The following is an 18572-nucleotide window of genomic DNA, read 5'->3' as shown; positions in this document are numbered from 1 at the left end:
TATTGCAGCTCCCTTGACACTACTGCCTTGCCCAGTGGGCAGTGTTGACAGCTTAATGGAAGTTAGATTCAACCAATGAAACAGCGGGTAGTCCGCTCCGTCATGTAAATCAACCAATGAGAGAGTAGAAACAAATCTACATGCGATAAATGTTCCGCCCATTTTCAACGTGTCAACACTGCCGTAAAACGGCTGTTGACTGTCGCCCATCACACAAAGCTTCCACTGTGTTGAGGAAATAGAGGAGTTCTGTGCTACCTGCCTGTATTAACAGTCACCTAGAGGCTCGACAACGGAGGATAAAAACGAAATGAAGTTGTCGTTACTATGGTTGTAGGAGAGGCGAGTGTGCAGTGACAGCCGCCTGTGCTCAGTGCTGAGGACCAGAGGATGGACTGGAACAGGACCGTGCTGGTGACAGGAGGCTCAGGGTTCATGTGAGTAATTACACCTCGCTAATGAAGTCATATGGACAACCAGGATGTGACATGGGTCATTACCGGCTCACTGGTCCGTTTCACACTGAGCTCGCTTTTCTAACGTTTACGCGAAGACACCTAAAACCAAACTATTCCAACAGTCTCTGTTACAGTTCTGAAATGTGTACAGTAACATATGTCAGACTCAGCTGACTGGGGAGCTGTAGTTTCTCCTTCTCAGATACTACACTACAGTGGGTTACACTGATGTCAGTTCAGCTCTTAGATTGATACGCAACATATAAATAATGGATTCATATTACTACCATGTAAGATGCTGATGAAGGTTCTCAGTCATCCATGTAACAGCCACACACACCTGGACTCACCTGGTCCTATCAACCCGCATGAAGGCCAGTTGAGTCAACGACAATCTTAGTTCTGTCTCATATGCAGGGTTCGTACGGTTGCTTGAAATCCTTGAAAGTGCTTGAATTTCAATGTTGTGTTTTCAAGGTCTGAAAAGTGCTTGTATTTTAGTTTAAGTGCTTGAAAGTGCTTGACATTATAACTCTGTGTCTTGGCAACATTGGGATCAGACTGGACAGTGAATTTGATGCAATTTAGACTGATGACACGTTCAATATTAATAAACTTTGATGAATAAGTGAAAAGCTTATAAAAGTTTATGTCAAAAAAGAAAATTACAGGGTGCTCTCAGGTCTCTCTTTGTCCCGGTGCAGGTGTACCTGAAGAAAGCCAAGTGGCTTCCCTTTTTTTGGATAAAACTTTGTGTTCTCCTTTAATTGCTAAAGTTTTTGCTATCATGAAACATTATTTTAGATGTTTTACAGCATAATGCAATGTACATAATTGTGATAAAAAGTGAAAAAATAATCATGAGTGTATATATATTCCTGTAGATATGTATTTTACCCCAGCGATAAGGTGCTGGAAAATTTTGTAAATGACCCTTAAAAGTGCTTAAAAAGTGCTTGAATTTGACCTTGAAAAATGTGTACAAACCCTGCATATGTCTCACCTGTCTCTCCACCACCCTGTCTGTCTCTCCAGTGGCTCCCATCTTGTATGTTCACTGGTCCAAAGACACCCTGACTGGAGGATCATTAACCTGGATGATGTAAGTCAACACTCTGTGTGTGTTACAGCTGACGGTCCTTGTCCATGAATATAATTATTCAGTGTTGAGCTACTGTCCCATTTAGAGCTTAACGTAACACTCTGAGGGGGCATTGGATACTTGCCTCTGTCCTCCTGTGTGCTGTATGTGCTGTAGCATTAACACGTGTCAGTGATCTGTGATGTCTTCAGCTGGATTACTGCTGCAGCCCAAAGAGTCTGGAGAGCGTTCAAGACAGAGCGAACTACACCTTTATCAGAGTGAGTGCTGCTGACACGTAAAAAAAACTAGAGATACACCGCGGACACTCGCTGATCTAGTGATCTCAGATAAACCTGCTTTGTTAAATACCAATCAATAAATCATAAAGATACACTTCTGTCCTCTGTTATAAATATTTAACTTTCAACAATCTCCCCCTTTCCTCAACAGGGAGATGTGTGTAACTCTCGGTTGGTAAACCACATCTTCAACACAGAAAACATCGATGTGATCTTCCACCTGGCGGCCAAAACGCACGTCGGTGAGCGGGAGTCGTTCTAGCTGAAGTTTTCAAACATGCAGAATTTACTTTTCTGATTTGGCAATCTTTTTTTTTTTTTCTTTGGCTCAGAGTCGTCGTTTGAAACTCCGTCCAGCTTCCAACGTGTTAACATCGAGGGAACCAGAGTTGTACTTGCAGCCGCCCATCAGGCCCGACACCAGCCACAGCGCTTAATCTATGTCAGCACTGATGAAGTGTACGGAGCCAGTCTGGACGAGGTGAGCGGACAGTGATTCAACTGATAGACTTGTTGAAGTTTTGAGTCATTTAGTGATTTCTTTTCATGTGCTGGGGATATTGTGTGTTTGTTCTGTGCAGGTGTTTGACGAGAGCAGTCCAGTGAGGCCCTCCAACCCATACTCTGCTACAAAAGCAGCTGCAGAGTACCTGGTCAGATCCTACTGGGACAAATATAAGGTACACACGACTGTTATGGTTGTACTGGTTTTAGCGAGCAACTTGGTCGGACGAATTGAGCAATATCACGACATCCGCTTGGGCTTTCAGAAATTATGATGGACTCATGTCGCCGTTAAAAATGTGTGGACGTAAGCAGCAGCCATGGTCACACATTACATGGGGGAATAGAAATAAAGAATAAGACATCCAGAGAAAGTGTAAAACTAATTATAAAGCAAAAATGAGCTGATAAAAATGTGAAGATATTGCAATTCACAGAAGCAGGAGGTTGAAAAGAGGTTATGTATCGGTGCGATTGCCTGTTTTGCTAGTGTTGATCTTAAAACTGGTCTCAGATCTGACTATTTTAAAGTCTGCTGATCCGGTATTCCAGGTTAAGTCCATGTTAAATACTGTTCTGTTGATCTTTCTCAAGTTTCCCATCATCATCACCAGGAGCAACAACATCTACGGGCCCCGGCAGTTCACTGAGAAGGTACAGAACCCAAACCGACAACTGTTGGTCATTTAAATGCCTCCATGCCAGCGACAGCGGCAGCACGTTTTCGGGTTATGCGTCCCATTCTCCTGAATGACATATCTCAAGAACGCCTTTAGGAAATGTATTAAACTATAACTATGCAGCGTTTTGTGCTTGGTATGAACCAGTTCAGATTGGTTTTAATCCCCACTTGGTAAACAAGAGTCACCCTTGACTTTATTTAAATTCACGCAACATCATCTTACAGTGATAATGCTGCTGTCTTCACCAACACCAATCATTTTGTTTAACGTTTCAGGTCATTCCAAGGTTTCTCACCCTCCTGCAGATGAACAAGAAATGGTAGGTGAATTTGAACTTTATTTTGAAAAGCTTTCACTTATGAACCTTGTTGTTATAATCCAGCTACAGTATTTTTCTGAAATATAACCACGATTCCAAAAAGACTGTGACACTAAAACAACAAAATAAGCAGATTTTTACAAAAAAACAATGGAATGATGAGGTAAAACATTAAATATATTGCCTGTTTGGGGCACCGTTAGGCTCAGTTGGTAGAGCGGGCGTCCCATGTAGAGAGGCTTTGTTCTCACTGCAGCAGACCCGGGTTCAAATCCTGGCCTGGGGCCCCTAGCTGCGTGACAACTCCCCCTCTCTCTCATCCTGTTTCCTGTCATCTCTTAAGCTGTCCTGTCAATAAAGGCATATGTATATGAATATACATATAATTCCTGAGCTGCTTTAACTGAGTAAATGTAGTACAGCTTTCTCTCCCTCCTCTGTGCTGCAGCACTATCCAGGGAACCCTTCCTAAATCCCGCCATTTCCTGTTTGTCGATGACGTCATCAATGCCTTCCTGCTGGTTCTGGAGAAAGGGGCCGTGGGAGAAATCTACAATGTGGGAACTGGCTGTGAGATACCCATCATGCAACTGGCCAGGCAACTTGTTAAAATGGTGTGTTCACTGTTGTTGTAATTTAAACTTTTAGCAGGAGGTTCATGTCATGATTTTCTTGTAATCAAAAGAACTATGTAAACACTGACAAAACAAATGAAATTCATTGGGCCTTGCAAATGCCTACATCTGTACTCCACATACTTTTTTAGTTATGAATATATGAAGTTTGGCCCTCAGAGCTAAATTTCATCTTTTTCTGTGTATTCCAAATTAATATTTAGATTTCTAAATGGATTGGGCTGAAATGTTTTACTAGACATCCAAGAAACCCTCAGGAGGATTTTCAGCATGTATCCATGTAAATAGTTGTTGCACAGTTCTTTACAATAAGTAGCACAGATCTTGTTAAATATAGCTTCCTGCAATTCATAGTTTTCATGTGACGTCACGCTCCCAGGGGAACGCCCCCTTGGAGGGCAAAAGATCAATCCCCGCTGCCCGGCAGCATAGGCAGCAAAGGGATGAATTTCGTTTGGAACCAGTATCGTTTTGCCAAAATGCCGGATAGTTGTTGTGTTGTCAGGTGCACAGATGCAACAGGCGAGAAGACAAGCCTGGGCTCTGCTTCTACCTCATTGCGTCTAAAAAAGAAAACCCAGAGAGGAGGAGATTGTGGATTTGTGCCGTAAGACGTACTTACATTTGCTTTTACAATGAAGAACTTCCTGCTCTTAACCCCCCAAACAGTGGCAGCAGTATAAGGTGAGGGGTTCTCCACAAGGTACACGTAAATGTCACCAAAGTGGAGCTCTGGCAGTTTTTAAAAGCAGAAATACCGCAGTATGCTGTATATGGTTTGCAAGTGTCCAACACTTGCAGTTTATGTCCATATCGTACCATACCTTTTTTGAGGTCGACAGGTGATCTAAATAACTGCGCAACGGGAAATTTTTTCCGGCTATTGCCCTGTCTCAGGAAGTCTGGTGTAAGCCACCATCTTTGTCCCTCCAGGTCAGCGCGTGGGTCACGTGACTGAAAACTATGAATTAATGAGGCTGAGAATATACAAAGCATTTATTAAATTTTGCCATCAATTTAATTATTTCTTTTTGAGAAAGTCGGTCAAGGAGAGTTGGTATTGAATGAGCGTGTGTCAACTGATAGGACAATACACAAATCCATAAGATTGTTAGATATCCTTCCTGTAAAGAAGAAAGGTTATTAAATACTTCATAAAACTGTGTTATGTTAGGTCAAGAACGTTCCAGACTCTGAGGTGAATGACTGGCTGGAGTTTGTGCCTGACAGGTGAGTAATCTTAAGCAGGAATCAAGATGGAAGTCTTAGGTGCCTTTACAAATAGATGAATTAAATAAATGACTGTTATTACTATTAACACAAGGACTAATGCATTTATCAAATTCTGAGAAAAGCAGCCTTACCGAGACCAGTTTGACAAGTTGTACATTTGTTGCATGAACCTGTCAGGACAGTGAGCTGATTGTTACCACGACAATATGAGACACCGTAATCAACACTGACACCGACCTTTGACCTCTGCTCTGTAGGCCGCGTGTTGACCTGCGCTACCCCATCAAATGTGAGAAATTGCAGTATCTGGGTTGGAGAGCTCAGATGCCCTGGGCTGAAGGCATCAGACAGACGGGTACAGTAACACACACACACACACACACACACACACCTCTGGGCCCTCATTGACAAAATGCCTTTCTCTAGCCCCTTACCCAGGGGTCAGCAACCTTAACTATCAAAAGTGCAATTTTTCCCCCAGTCCCTTGCCGAATAAAAATCTGTCTGGTTTGGTGCATATATGGAATAAAAGAACTAGCCCCCATTAATAGAAATAGAGTAGCAATACAGAACTATAGATGTAGACCTACTTTAGTCCTCCCTGTGTTTGTGGTTTCCTGTACATGATGTGATGTACATTTCATGTAATTAATTCCTTTTGTTTTGTATTTTTCTTTTAGTCAACTGGTATCAAGACAACCCAAACTTCTGGTCAGACACAAGCGAGGACCGAGGACCAATCAGAAACGAGCTTGAAAAAGCTACCAACGAATAAGTGGGTTCAGCTGTGCCTTGCTGCTTGACAGACAGAGCAGTGGTTTTAACAACTTTACATGATATTTGGGTTCAGTATTCAACTCATGAATACTGAACACATAAGCACAGTTCTCAACGGTCTGAGTGATTGGTGGACCAACAGGCCCTGAAGTGCCAAACAGGAAGGCAGCTCCTTCTTTCAACCAAAGCAGTTTCACCTGGAAATCAATGCACTTTATCATGACTTTAATTATAGATTCAGCTTAAGTTGATCAGCAGTCTTTATTTTTTTTTTTAAGGCTGAAACATACTCTATGCAAGTATGTTGAAACCTGAAAGCTCTATTAAACAATTAACCAATGTGCAAAAAAACAATATAAAGTTAACAGAGGATATGCCTGAAGCGTCGAGTGTGACGCAGTTAGGCTGTGTTGGTGCTTCTCTGACAGACAGCACAGACAGAAACAGTTCAACTTTTAACAGCAAAAGCCTTTTAATGAGTTAAGATATTTTTTTGTCAGATGTCAGCTTAAAATAAAAAGGTGAGAAGGGAACAGCAGCTAGTTCAAAGTCATTAGTCATTCATTAGTCCGATGTTTCACACAGTTTCTAGAGAGAAATATTTTTCATACAGTTCTGTAGAATTTATTTAACTGCAAATAAACACAATAAAATATGTCGTAACATTTCTGCATTAAAATGTCTAAAAACAAATAGACCTTTGTTCCTCCATTGGGTTGTTGGTCTGTAATTTTATTCAAGGTGATGGTGCGTTTCAATTGGTAATCATAACTTCAACATATTTAGTTTATGCATTTTTACATTTTTTTTGTTTCGTTTGCGCAACAACCCAGGTGTTTATTTGCCCCAACCAGCCCAGAACACATTTCTGTGTAAAGGCAGCGAGTCAGCCGGCAACGTCACACACTATTGTTCTGTGTGATTAAACTCAGTTGAGCCCTTAAATGAACTCAGCACTCACCAGAGACTCCAGCTCTCTCCATCTGATGTGACGACTGCTGTTTCTTCCGTCAGAAGGTCTGGCTCTGCACCGACCCTTCTCATGAGCTGGAGGCTCTGAGCAGCTGAGATGCAGCTCCTCCTCTCCTCTCTGCCCACACAACATTCAGCAAAGCACAGCAATACACACATTTTTTTTTGCTCAAAGTTCAAGTAATTAACTGTTAATGGGTGCCGCCTGGCTTAAACAGAAGCAAACTTATGTCAGTTTGCATCTTACAAAAAAAAAACATACAAAGAAGAAGATGACACAGTGGTTACTTTTGCAAATCCAAACCTTTATTTGTGGTAAAATCAGAATAGATGCACTTTTTTTTTTCTTCGTGCAGTGCTCCTCTTCGTGCACAACTGCTAAACTAATACATAAAGCAAATACTAACTACCAGGCCGGAGGTGCTGTGTGCCCACATTGAGAGGTCTGGCCAGTCAGTAATGGAGACATTATTCTTAAATATGACTACATCTATTTTATAATAACCCTCTTAGATTTATGAAGTCAAAGTAAAATGAAGCTGCAGTTTATCCGTTTGTGTTTCTGCATACAAAAGGCAGTAAAGTGTGATCCTTCACCCATTTAGCGTATTTATGATCTGTCCTGACTTTGCTGTGGCCACATTGCATTCTGGTCCATTGAGGCCGTTGCTTGACACGTGGATTGTCCTGTATAACTGCAGAATGTCTGTGCTGCGTGGATTTTTACGGTAAAAATACAGATAACATTACGAACAGCGATAATATCATATTTTGATGCAAGAAGAGGCAGATGGAGACTTGTATCAGCTGTTAGTTGCACTTAAAAACTCATAACAAAAAAAAAATTGTCCTCCCCATTTCTGATTGGCCAGAAGCTTCCAAAATGAACATCAACACAATGACGCCTGAAAATATGCAAATCACAACAACATAGCAATAGAACCACAGTTAATCCTGTGTTATGAAGACTTTAAAGATCACCACTTGCCAGACATTCACAACAAGGGTATTAACGGGAAGGAAAAGTGTAAAGACTCAAATGAAAAATGAAAATAAAAAACTGACTTGGAGAGAATCTGGACAGTTGTTTTTTTTTTTTGTACTGCATGTTTTTTCTTTTTACAAAATGGTCTTTGATCGTAACGTTTTATTTATTATCTCTTAATCCAAACCTTGGCATATATGGTGGTATCGTCTCAAATTTTGTCTGCCAATTCAAAATGGCTGTTTATGGTTGATTATCATTATTGGCAATGGAACCTGTCGCACAAACAGGTTTATGGATCTGATACGGAGTCCAAAGTGACTTTAAAGGTAACCCGTGTAGGATGTTTCTCTTAATATGTCACGGTCACATCAGCTGTGACACAACTGTCGTGCACCTCATGTGGCACCACGTGTACATCTTTATATTTTGCAGTAACTGACAGAAAAGGGGAGAGCTCTGTTATGACCAGCGGTTCAAAGAAAAGCCAAGCAACTTTTACAAAGGCCGTTACGACGCTGGGTTCAAGGTGCAATATGTACGTATATTAGTTCAAAACATTTAAAAAATAACTAATTATCAACAGAATTACAAAATCTGTGTTGACATTGTGTCATAGATGTCTATGGATTGTGTAGCAGAGACAGTAAGCTAACCACTAGATCTAGATGACAACTAGATAAAGTTACTCCAGTGGTTACTCTGGTGACATGCTTGATCTCTGTTTGTTTGCAGTTTTAATTGCCAGATGGTCAGTTCTTACATAACACACCTTTATACAATATAGTACTCTGACTTTAACAATTCAATTCACTGGATTAGCCAAAAATGGGCATTCTTGTGTTGTTTATGAATGGTTTCTTAACTGAATTTCCAAGAACTACAACTGTATCACAATATGCTGTATTAAAGTGTTTACCATGGTCACCATTGTAGTTCAGAGTGCGAACATGCTAAGTACTGGATTAAGTTCACTGCTGCCCTGATGATGGTGCTGGGTGAAAAGGTTGTTAAATTTACCAGCAGCATGGGTTGCTACATAGAGTGGTGTAGTGAGGTGTCCGAAAAATCGGGGAGTTGAAGTGGTTTTGGCACCAGTGACAGTTTTGTAATTTGTAGATCTTTTGAACTTTTTGCATTCTTGTATGATCACAGCTGGTAACAGTGACATATTTAAAAAGAAATCCCTACACATTGAAACTTTAACATTAAAAAGCTCACACTACCCCAGAAAAATAGAAATTTTCACTCATACCAATGACATTCAACATTCAAGTGCCAGTGTTTTTGTTTACTGTCTTTTGGTCAAGTCACTTTGTAAAATATCAACTTTCGTATTAAGCTTATAAAAATAAATATTTCCCAAAAAGGCTTGATAAATTACACAAACTAGCAGCAAAACTAGGCTCGAGAACTCTGTGTGCAAACAGCTGAATTTTATGGTTGCTGTTGACTAGAACTCCACCTGGTCCCAAAAAAAAACAAAAAAAAAACGATTTCATATCTGGAAGAACCTTTCCATTCAACACACACACACACACACACACACGCACACACACACACACACACGCGCACACACACAGTGGAGAAACCTCTCTTTTTGTCACCTAGATGCGCTACACTTCACACAGTCTCACTCACTCCTCCATACCTCTCAGAGGTTTTAAAGGACATGTATTACAGAAGACTTAAGTTGAACATCAAACTAAATAACTGAAATATTTTCTGTAGAACTCTGTGGGAACTCAAGTCTTTCTACAACAGAGGGGCCTGCAGGCCGCAGCAATGGGAGCATAGCACCATTTATTGTTCACTGACAATCAGAGCAATCCTGCTGGTAAGTTAGTTACCATAGTGATGCAGAATCATTTATCCCTGGTGACACTGTCAATGTGTCTGCCACCATGGTAATGCTGTATACAGTGTAACCAACTTCACTATCTGCTCCATTAGGGCTGGGTATCACCCTTGAATTTAAGGCATCAAAAGGTTTTGAAAATAATCAAAACCAAAAACTAAAGTGCTGGATTCTAAATTAGATTTCCTTTCAGATGAAATAAAGTGAGCGTGGTCTTCTTCTAAAGAGCAGCCGTTGGTCCAAACTACTGGTACATTTAAACTCATTTACTACAGAGGGTATTTAACCACATGATTCCTCCCCCCACTACTGAGAGGCAAAAACAGGCCTGTTATGGTCTCAATAAACACAAATGGCTGCTGTACCATGAGAAAATAATCCATTAACTTTACAACAACACAAGACTAACAGCAGGAGCATATATAGCCATGCTAGCAGCTTTTTGAGGCTAACATTAGCATGATGACATCCTCACAATAACAATGTTAAAAAATAATGGTTACCATTTAAGTTTAGCATTTTAACATGCTAGCAGTTGCTAACAACAAGTAAAGACAATGTTCTGCAAGTGTGCAGATATCTAGACACAAACCAGTGTTGGACAAATTTCAATTAAACCTAATGATGGCGCTAGAGGAAACATTAAGGGTCAATAGGATTGATCCTCGCACCAACTTTAGTCCATATTAGACCAAGTGACTGACCTACACTTATCCACAGAACCCTGCCACTACGTCGCTAAAAAGCAATGGCTAATGGGAACTGACAGGAATCCATTTGACCAAAATGTAACATTAATGACAACTACATGTCTAAGTTTCAGCCCTAAGAATACAACTGTCAGCTAAAACTTGTTCCTGAATCAGATTGTGCCATCGATTGCACAACAGCTCCTAAACGTTGACACAATGTTCAAAATAATGCTGCAATTCTGTTTTTCATTGTGAACCCAACCTGTTTAATGACAGTGGTGATGTCCACATACGATATCACATGCATTTACTTTCATCTGTAACTATATTTATATTCTAAAATAAACCATTCGTAAAATAGTTTGGATCTTTCATCTGTATTGAAAAATACCCAGCCCTAACCAACACGATGCAGTAATTTCAAGGCACCGTGCACATGTCAGAATTTAGCCTGATTCACTTGTGCCAGTTTGTGCTCTGATCCAAACGGAGCACAGAAGAAAATGGCCCAAACAAAACTCATGCGGACTATTCTTGGTGACAGTAAAGTGAATGCGAGTCACAAGTAACTGATCTCTTGTGCACTTACTGCAGAAGTTGAGAGCCCAGGGGGCTGTTTGATAAGGTGGGGTGGGGGTTCGGGGCACAGTGGTAGTTAAGTGTTGTTCCAACACAGTTCGATAGTAATTAGAGCTGACAGACATCATCTGTATGCCCCAGAAAAAGACCTCAATAATTTGCATATATATATCTGTGTACTCTGAACAACACTAATGGACGACAAGATTGTTCTAGAAACAAGATGAAATGTGAGGTAAACTTAAGTTTTACCCTCCATGATTCCCTGCTGCATAACACACCACTTCCTATCTGCACTATCAGCCAATTAGCAATTGTCATCTTGTTTGACATCTGCAACTCCTAACATCTTTATCACTGGACATGAAACATGAGTTGCTGCTTTGTTTATTCACCATTAGTCTATCTGCCCCCTACTAGCTATTAGAAAGCACAGCAACGTCTCCACACAAAGTGGCTTTGCCTCTCACTGTGTATCCTTCTTAGAAGTAATTCTTGGAATTTGGGCTGTAAGAACTACATCAATGCGACTGCACTAGCTGCATACCAAGTTTGTGGTCATTGATTCATGTAACAAACGCTGAAACATTCCCTCTCACAGGAAATATATGAGTGTCAGTTAACAATTCAGGTATTGAAACAGTTTCAGTCAAAATTAAAGGGTGGACTCGGTAACAGTGCCTCATCTGTGTTGAGCACCCAAAAAAAAATTTCAAAAATGATCTGCATGGAAACTTTGGGATTGAAGGATGCTCAGAAAGTGGATATTCAATTGTGATGTTATGAGTCAGTTTAGCCTTCAACTTCCTTTGCAGAGCCTCCTCCTCCAAGAGGGAGGAGGACAAAAAAACTGCATGTTTCAAATTAACAGCTGGTTGAAAAAAGATTTGCATGTAAAGGTGTTCAAGACTATTAAAAGGTGCAACTTAAAGAGTAAAGTGAGTAAGCAAATCCTTCATAATTGATTGTCATTTGCACTGTTAGCTTCAACTTATTGTTACCGACTTTAGCTTACTGCTGGTCATCACTTCATACCGACCAGCAGCAGCTCTTGTAAGAAATCTAAGATGGAGACTATCCACCATTGCTGCAGGAAAAATAAAGTATTCATATCATGGCCATAGAGCAGTTATATGATTGGTTAACCGGTGCTACTATCATCTATTGGGACACCTAAAACACAGTTCTGGTCAACAACTTAATGCTTTAACTAGTGTTCATAGAAGTTTTACCAAAATTAAACTAAGTTGAACCAAAAGCAACAATACAGTGTTGAACCACACTTAAGCAGTTGTTGAAAAGAAAATGCAAACTCATTTTCTGTCTTTGATACATTTTGAAGTGGCCAATGGGAGCAGTTGGACATGGTGCAGCGTGTCATGTTTACCCTCTACTACGTAAGAGTTTTTTCCTCATGTCGCATCCTACGACCACTGTCCTTGAACACAGCATGATCCCTTAATAACACTTTTACTAGCTCCTCTTTTTAATCACTACATAGGGAACCAGGTGACCCAAGACAGGAAGTTGGTGTCTTTCACCAAGACGCAATCTGCTTCAATCATGAGTCCTACAGCATAACTCAGCCTGAAACTCTTCAAAAAGGAATCTGAAGCCTCCAGTTTCCAGACTCTCCCTACCAACTGTACTCAGTGAACAGATTTAAAGATTGACCCAAACACAGCCTGTTATTAAAGTGGACTAAAAATCAAAGAAGACGGGAAATATCAGAGAGGTCTAACGTAACTGAAGCCTGCTGTAGAGTTTGATTTATTTGCATGGCATTTTTAACTCCTTGACCAAAAAACAACAACACTTGCATATGTTTTATTGTCTTGGTCCAGCCTTGTCATTTGTCAAAGCCAGTGGGCAATTTGAGGGAATCTGCCTTGTGAGCATTACCTGGTGTATAAATGTCCCTTATCTGGTTTATGTGTGTTTGTGCACGTTTTTGTACATAAATAATATCTTCAAAGAATAAAATTGCCACCTGTGTTCAAATTGCCCACTGAACTAAGCCAACCAGACACTGCCTGGTCCAACGTCGAGTGATCAAACGTAATGTTTTACACATCAAGTGTTGTTTCACTTACAATTCACATTTATTAGAATTAACAATTTTCAGTGGAGATTCTTCTCTTTTTGAACATTTGAATATTGAGTAAACAGTATTTACATTTAATCTTCATTTCATTTAAGTTGTTCAAGTAAACAAAACAAATTCAGCCCGTGATGATATATTATCTTCCCCACCAGGTAGCAAGAGAGCATTTTTTGTCTTATCCTGCTACTAATGAACATTGGGGCATTGGACCTCTACCACTGAACATTCAAATGTACAGCGGAGTTTCTTCTGCAAGTTCACTCAGGGTTGAAAAATGGACATTCTGGGGGCAGGTCAACTGCCCCTTGTAGCCTGGTTCAACAGCAGGGCAAAGTAGGGCTAACCAGGGACCACGCATCAATTTTATCATGAATGATTCTGTGATCTTCTTACAAGTTGGAGCCAAAAGTGATTTATTCCATTATGTCACTTTTCCACAAGCACGTTTCATCTGTCCTATATCTTACTGTACTTTGCCGAGGCAGGTGACTTTTTAACATTGCGAACAGGGCTAAACTGGGACAATGCTGGCCAATGTGCAGCACACACTGGCTGTGTTGCATCACCTGACAACACATGCATACAAACTGAAGGAGTAGTCATTAACAGCTGCCACATGTTGATCATGGGAAAGAATTTAACAGCATCCATTTGTAATGGCACATGCCTGGTGTGTGCAGGATGGCACTGAGACAAGTTGCCTTTAAGTTGGACTGAGACTAATTTCTGTGCTTTCTTTGTCAGCTGACCTCTTTGAAACATTTCATATAAGATAGACTTCATTACAAGTCCACAGAGGAACAGAAAATTACAGCTCATATCTGTTGAATGAATCAATAGTAAGAAAAAAAATTAGACTCCATAAGATGGCATTAATCAGGGTAAGGTCAAACCTCCAACAAATTATCCAAGTAAGAAATGCCTTTTCCAACTAGTTCAGTCCTATGGATACAGCTGGAAGTGTGCCTAATTACATCTGGTTGCAGTACAGCTAGACAGGACATTGTTGAAATGTGCTATGGAGGTGTGGTATTGGATCCTCTGGAAAGCCTAAGCTGCCCCTGCTGTTAAATGAGTTAGGCTAAATTATCCGATTCCTGACTTTTATCCCTGACCTCAACAGATCTTAAAGACCCAACGAATAAACTGGAATGACTTATTTTAGAGAAGACTCTTCATTTAACTCTCCAGGATAGAGTGAGCGAGAAAATTCTGAACTCTTAGCTTTTTGGTTGTGTTTCCCCTTGAAAGAACCTTTTTGCAAACAAGGGTTTTAATGTTTGTGGTGGAAGCAGAGCCAGTTTCCCAAGAACATGGTGACACCAATAGTTGGTTGAACAGCCACAGCCACAAGTTGGAGTCTGATGTCTGCAGCAGCAGCCGCCATGAACAGCAGTGGTTTTCAATTTACACTGCTTTCACTACTGAGTGTGGTCACAAGTAATCTGTATAGACAGAAAGATAGACTCTCTGCTATTTCATAACAATGATTGTTGTCAGACTGCAAATATCGTTCATTTAACCTAAAATTGTCTTCGAGACCATTTCAGTAATTCACAGTGCTCACTGGGAGATACTTCTTGGTAAATCTAAAATGGCTCGAGAGTCTCATCGGACTTTAAGTTCACAATACAGTGAGTTTTGAGGAACATATCTACATTTACAGCCACATATCTGAAAGAGAAGGCTGGGAGAAGTCACAAAACATGACTGCTGCTGCACAGCTACACCAAATTCTGTGACTCTGTATCTGACATAAAGTGATCCAACAATTAGTGACAAAATGGCATTGAGAAATCCAAACTCAAGCTCAAACCGGAGCTGTAGATGTGACATAAAGGTCAATTAGTAGGACTCGCTTTCCCCAAAGCATAAAACCACAGTCCTCATCCCCACTCATCAGCAAGGACTATTTTTTTAACAAGACAAATGTAATTTCTATTTTGGTTACTCTGGATGAGAGTATATCAAAAAAAAATAGAGAAATATGGTTGCAGTGGTAATATGCTTTTTGGAATCAGCTCATCGGGGACCTGACCAATTTGTACTCCAATAGACAGATAAGGAATTGCTTTGAGTTTCCCCATCACAGTTTTTGTTTAGTTTTTTCTGCCAAGGTTTGATTTAGTTCAAGCCTAGTTTGTTTCCTTCCAAATAGAAATAAAGAAAAACATGTTTAAACCCATACATGACATTAAATACTCATTCTTTTTAGTCACAGTTGGCCAGTACTTGTAGCCAGTTACGTGTTATGGCAATAAAAACAACGGAAATAAGGGACAAAGTTCAAATTCTTAAAGGCACGGTACAGAAACAAATGGTCCTCCACTTTTTTCAAACAAAGAAAATGCTGCTTGTAGTTGTGACAATAACAACCACTCTGTTTGCTAGCATCATTGCCGGGTGACAACATCTGCTGGTGTCCCACTGACTGGAGTCTGTCCAGCCCTTGTCCCTTCAGTCTGTTAGACATCTTTCTCAGATCTGAGTAAATCAATACTTCAATATGCTTTAGAAAGGTGAAAAAAACAAAACAAAAACAATTCCGTTTCTGTGGCCGCTTTAAGTACCTTTCATGTCATCAGGTGAAGAAGCTTCAGCCAGTCTCCATTTTTATATGCAGACACATATTGTTCAGATTTGACATCTTGCCCATCTCTGCGCTATATTTTAGAAAAGTTTTTGGCCCGTGATTTACAACATGGCCATGCGTTACATACAAAGATGACATGTGTAGGTACACAGGACGCCTGGCTGGCTTTGGGTGAATGCAGACAAAAACACAATGAAGCCAAAACTCAAATCTAAAGTGAAAAAACTGCATTTCCCCCTGGTCCTCTGCAAGCGCTTTGTAGGACTCTACTCACAGTAAATCTCAAGTGTCCACTATTCTTAGGGGATTAAAGAATCTTTAAGGAATTACATTGGTTATTTTTCTTCAAGCTTGTGCCACAGAGGAACTGTAACAAATCTGTGGCAAGTGTTAAAAAAAACATCTCAAATTGGAGAATCCCTTTATAACGTGGCCTAAGAGGTGAGATAAACCAGGACTTAAGAACTCAAAAGGAAAATGGATGGGGGACTGTCAAGACAGACGTAGAGATGGAAAGGAGGAATTCAAAGATCTGGGTGCAGAGGGACTGAACGAGGGCTATATAAATGAGTATAAATAGTTTAATAACATGCATGTGGACTCTAGGGGATAATTGAGGGGAGGAGACAGATGGGGTGCAGACAAATGTCAAGAAAGGAAGGAGGATGAGTGAAAAGAAGAAAAAGGGATGAGTAAAGGTAGGATGGATGAACCTAGTTGCCCCACCAGTCAACTTGAGAGTGCGAATAGTTGCCTCCATAGCCATCACTGGTGTAGAAGTTGCCAAAGCCACCTGAGGGGGAAGGAAACATAGGAGAAAACTCAAACAAAGTAAAGGCCTTAGCCAGGAACCAAAAGGAACAACAGTGTTTCCCACAGAATCAGACTTTAATTGTGGCTGTCCAGCTCAGGTGCCACAGAGCATGTGCACTGGAGACTTCCGCTGACCAAGTTGGCCAACTTCCGGGTAAGCACCGAGCTAACCAGGATGACATGTAATTGGGCGGCTTTTCTAGACTCTAGACCGAATTGCCCAAATCCTGACAGTAAAACTAGGCATTTCGCGGGGTTGTGAGGCTTTGATTATCATTTTACAGATGTGTCTTTGACAATGTCAGCTTTTGGGAAAAAGTCCCCAGTGCATCACATGGCGATGTAATTACATGGCTTGGCCATGACAAAAACTGTCTTCAAGGCCTGGCGCTCTTTGCCTACGACAGGAATGCCTATTTTGTCCCTCTGTGGTATTTATCCATGCTTAATAACATGCCAACACTTCTGGCCGATTCTGCTCTACTGCTTATGATCTCCGGTCATGCCTCTGCCACAGCAGGTTACACATGCTGGTCCTACAGGGACGGCCGAAATCCACAGGTGTGTTTTAAAGTTGTGCATAAAGCCAAACTAAGTGAATATACATGACACATTCCACTGTGGATTCAGTTATAGTCTGATCGCAAGCTTATGTGATTGGCCACTGAAACATGACGTCGGGTTACATTTCTCCAAAAGTTGAGTCCGATTCACCTTTTTCCCTGCAGCAGCCAAAATGGACTGCCATCATTGAAATGAACAGCAAAATCTCTGCTTTCTCATATGTGAATGCAGCTGTAAAAGCTTCAGCAGCTAAGATGGGAGGGACTCTGTATACAACATTTTATGCAATCACTTATTTTACATATATATTTTTTAATTAATTGACATTGCTTTGTAGAAATACGTTTTTACTTTCACATTAGAATGTTTTTGTTATGTATATTTTTTGTATGTTGACCATGATTGAATTTATAAAAGCAATAAAAGTGGAAAGCAATTAAGAGGGTGAATACTTTTCATAGGCACTGTATATCAGAAGACCACATCCTCACCTCCTCCAAAGCCTCGGTTTCCGCCATGTCCTGCCTGGTTGCGACCGCCACGTCCACCAAACCCTCCAGCATTGCCTCCTGCAGCCGTCTGGCGATAATCACGTGCTCCAAAACCACCGGAGAACCTGGAGGTAAAATCATATAAATTATTCAAATTAAACTTGAACTTCACTGCATTGAGCCAAGCATTTGATTGGACCTATAAATGAAAGCAAACATAAGAAAAACACACAGAGACAGTGTGGTTGTATACCTCTTAGAGCGTCCTCTGTTGCTGCTCTTATGCTGGTGTTCATAGGCCAGGCTCTCAAGCCATGATGGAACTTCCTGTTTGGCCTCCACCAGGATGTCCAGCAAGTCCTTAGTGATGTTCCCATTTTTGTCATTGAAGAACGATGTGGCAAGTCCTACAGGTAAAAAAGCAGTCAGTAATAGTAGCAATAAAGTAGCCTTTTGTGTGCTGTAGCTTATATCGTTTGGAGTGTATCATCATTTTAGATTATGTAACACATGACACGGTGTTAATATCCCTAAATTACAGTTGTTGTATTCTAACCAAGGTTTCCGACTCGTCCTGTACGTCCAATACGGTGGACATACTCCTCGATGTCACTGGGCAGGTCAAAATTAATAACATGTTTCACATTGGAGATGTCCAGTCCACGAGCTGCTACCTGAGGAGGTAGAAAATAGCATGTCACTCACACACACACACGTTAAAATGCTGTCATACCGTTAGCCAGGGCTGAAAGCAGTGATTTTTACAATATTATCATGTCAAGTTCTAAGTGCTGTATCGTAGGCAACTGAATGAGTTTTAGTTTCACCTCTCATCCAGGCGGCTTCTTCTGTTTTAACTAACTGGAGGGGAGTTACAGGCTTTTAAACTCGGGAATGACAATGGTGTTATGTTTTTTCATTTCCCCCTC

At 40.6% G+C, this 18572-nt stretch overlaps 2 protein-coding genes across 6 annotated transcripts in view; one reads left to right on the top strand and one right to left on the bottom strand.

Annotated features, from left to right (window-relative positions):
• Nucleotides 1–168: 168 nt before the first annotated feature.
• Nucleotides 169–7798, top strand: tgds (TDP-glucose 4,6-dehydratase). The gene is made up of 12 exons (XM_030409980.1): nt 169–437; nt 1494–1560; nt 1752–1820; nt 1993–2083; nt 2174–2322; nt 2423–2521; nt 2940–2999; nt 3304–3347; nt 3796–3961; nt 5157–5212; nt 5473–5570; nt 5896–7798. Exons 1-12 carry the CDS (start codon nt 391–393, stop codon nt 5988–5990), a joined length of 1041 nt encoding a protein of 346 aa, XP_030265840.1. The 5' UTR covers nt 169–390; the 3' UTR covers nt 5991–7798.
• Nucleotides 7249–18572, bottom strand: part of LOC115577141 (ATP-dependent RNA helicase DDX3X-like) — a 28855-nt gene continuing 17531 nt past the window's right edge. For all 5 annotated transcript variants that reach the window (XM_030409975.1, XM_030409979.1, XM_030409976.1 and 2 more), the window contains 4 exons: nt 18200–18317; nt 17897–18050; nt 17644–17768; nt 7249–16568 (listed from right to left, as the gene is read on the bottom strand). In XM_030409975.1, coding sequence (XP_030265835.1) covers nt 16489–16568; nt 17644–17768; nt 17897–18050; nt 18200–18317 — 477 coding nt within the window. In that variant the 3' untranslated portion in view covers nt 7249–16488. The remainder of the gene's footprint in view (nt 16569–17643; nt 17769–17896; nt 18051–18199; nt 18318–18572) is intronic.

Source organism: Sparus aurata, chromosome 24 (assembly GCF_900880675.1).
Source record: "Sparus aurata chromosome 24, fSpaAur1.1, whole genome shotgun sequence".
In the NCBI taxonomy this organism is placed as follows: Eukaryota; Metazoa; Chordata; class Actinopteri; order Spariformes; family Sparidae; genus Sparus; species Sparus aurata.
This window is presented reverse-complemented; position numbering and strand designations above follow the sequence as displayed.

What these genes read in the sequence shown, in the direction of transcription:
- tgds (XM_030409980.1), top strand. Translation starts at nt 391, where the DNA reads ATGGACTGGAACAGGACCGTGCTGGTGACAGGAGGCTCAGGGTTCAT. An exon ending in ACGGAGCCAGTCTGGACGAG is followed by an intron (nt 2,323 to 2,422) that starts GTGAGCGGACAG and finishes TGTTCTGTGCAG; the next exon opens with GTGTTTGACGAGAGCAGTCC. An exon ending in CCAGGCAACTTGTTAAAATG is followed by an intron (nt 3,962 to 5,156) that starts GTGTGTTCACTG and finishes GTGTTATGTTAG; the next exon opens with GTCAAGAACGTTCCAGACTC.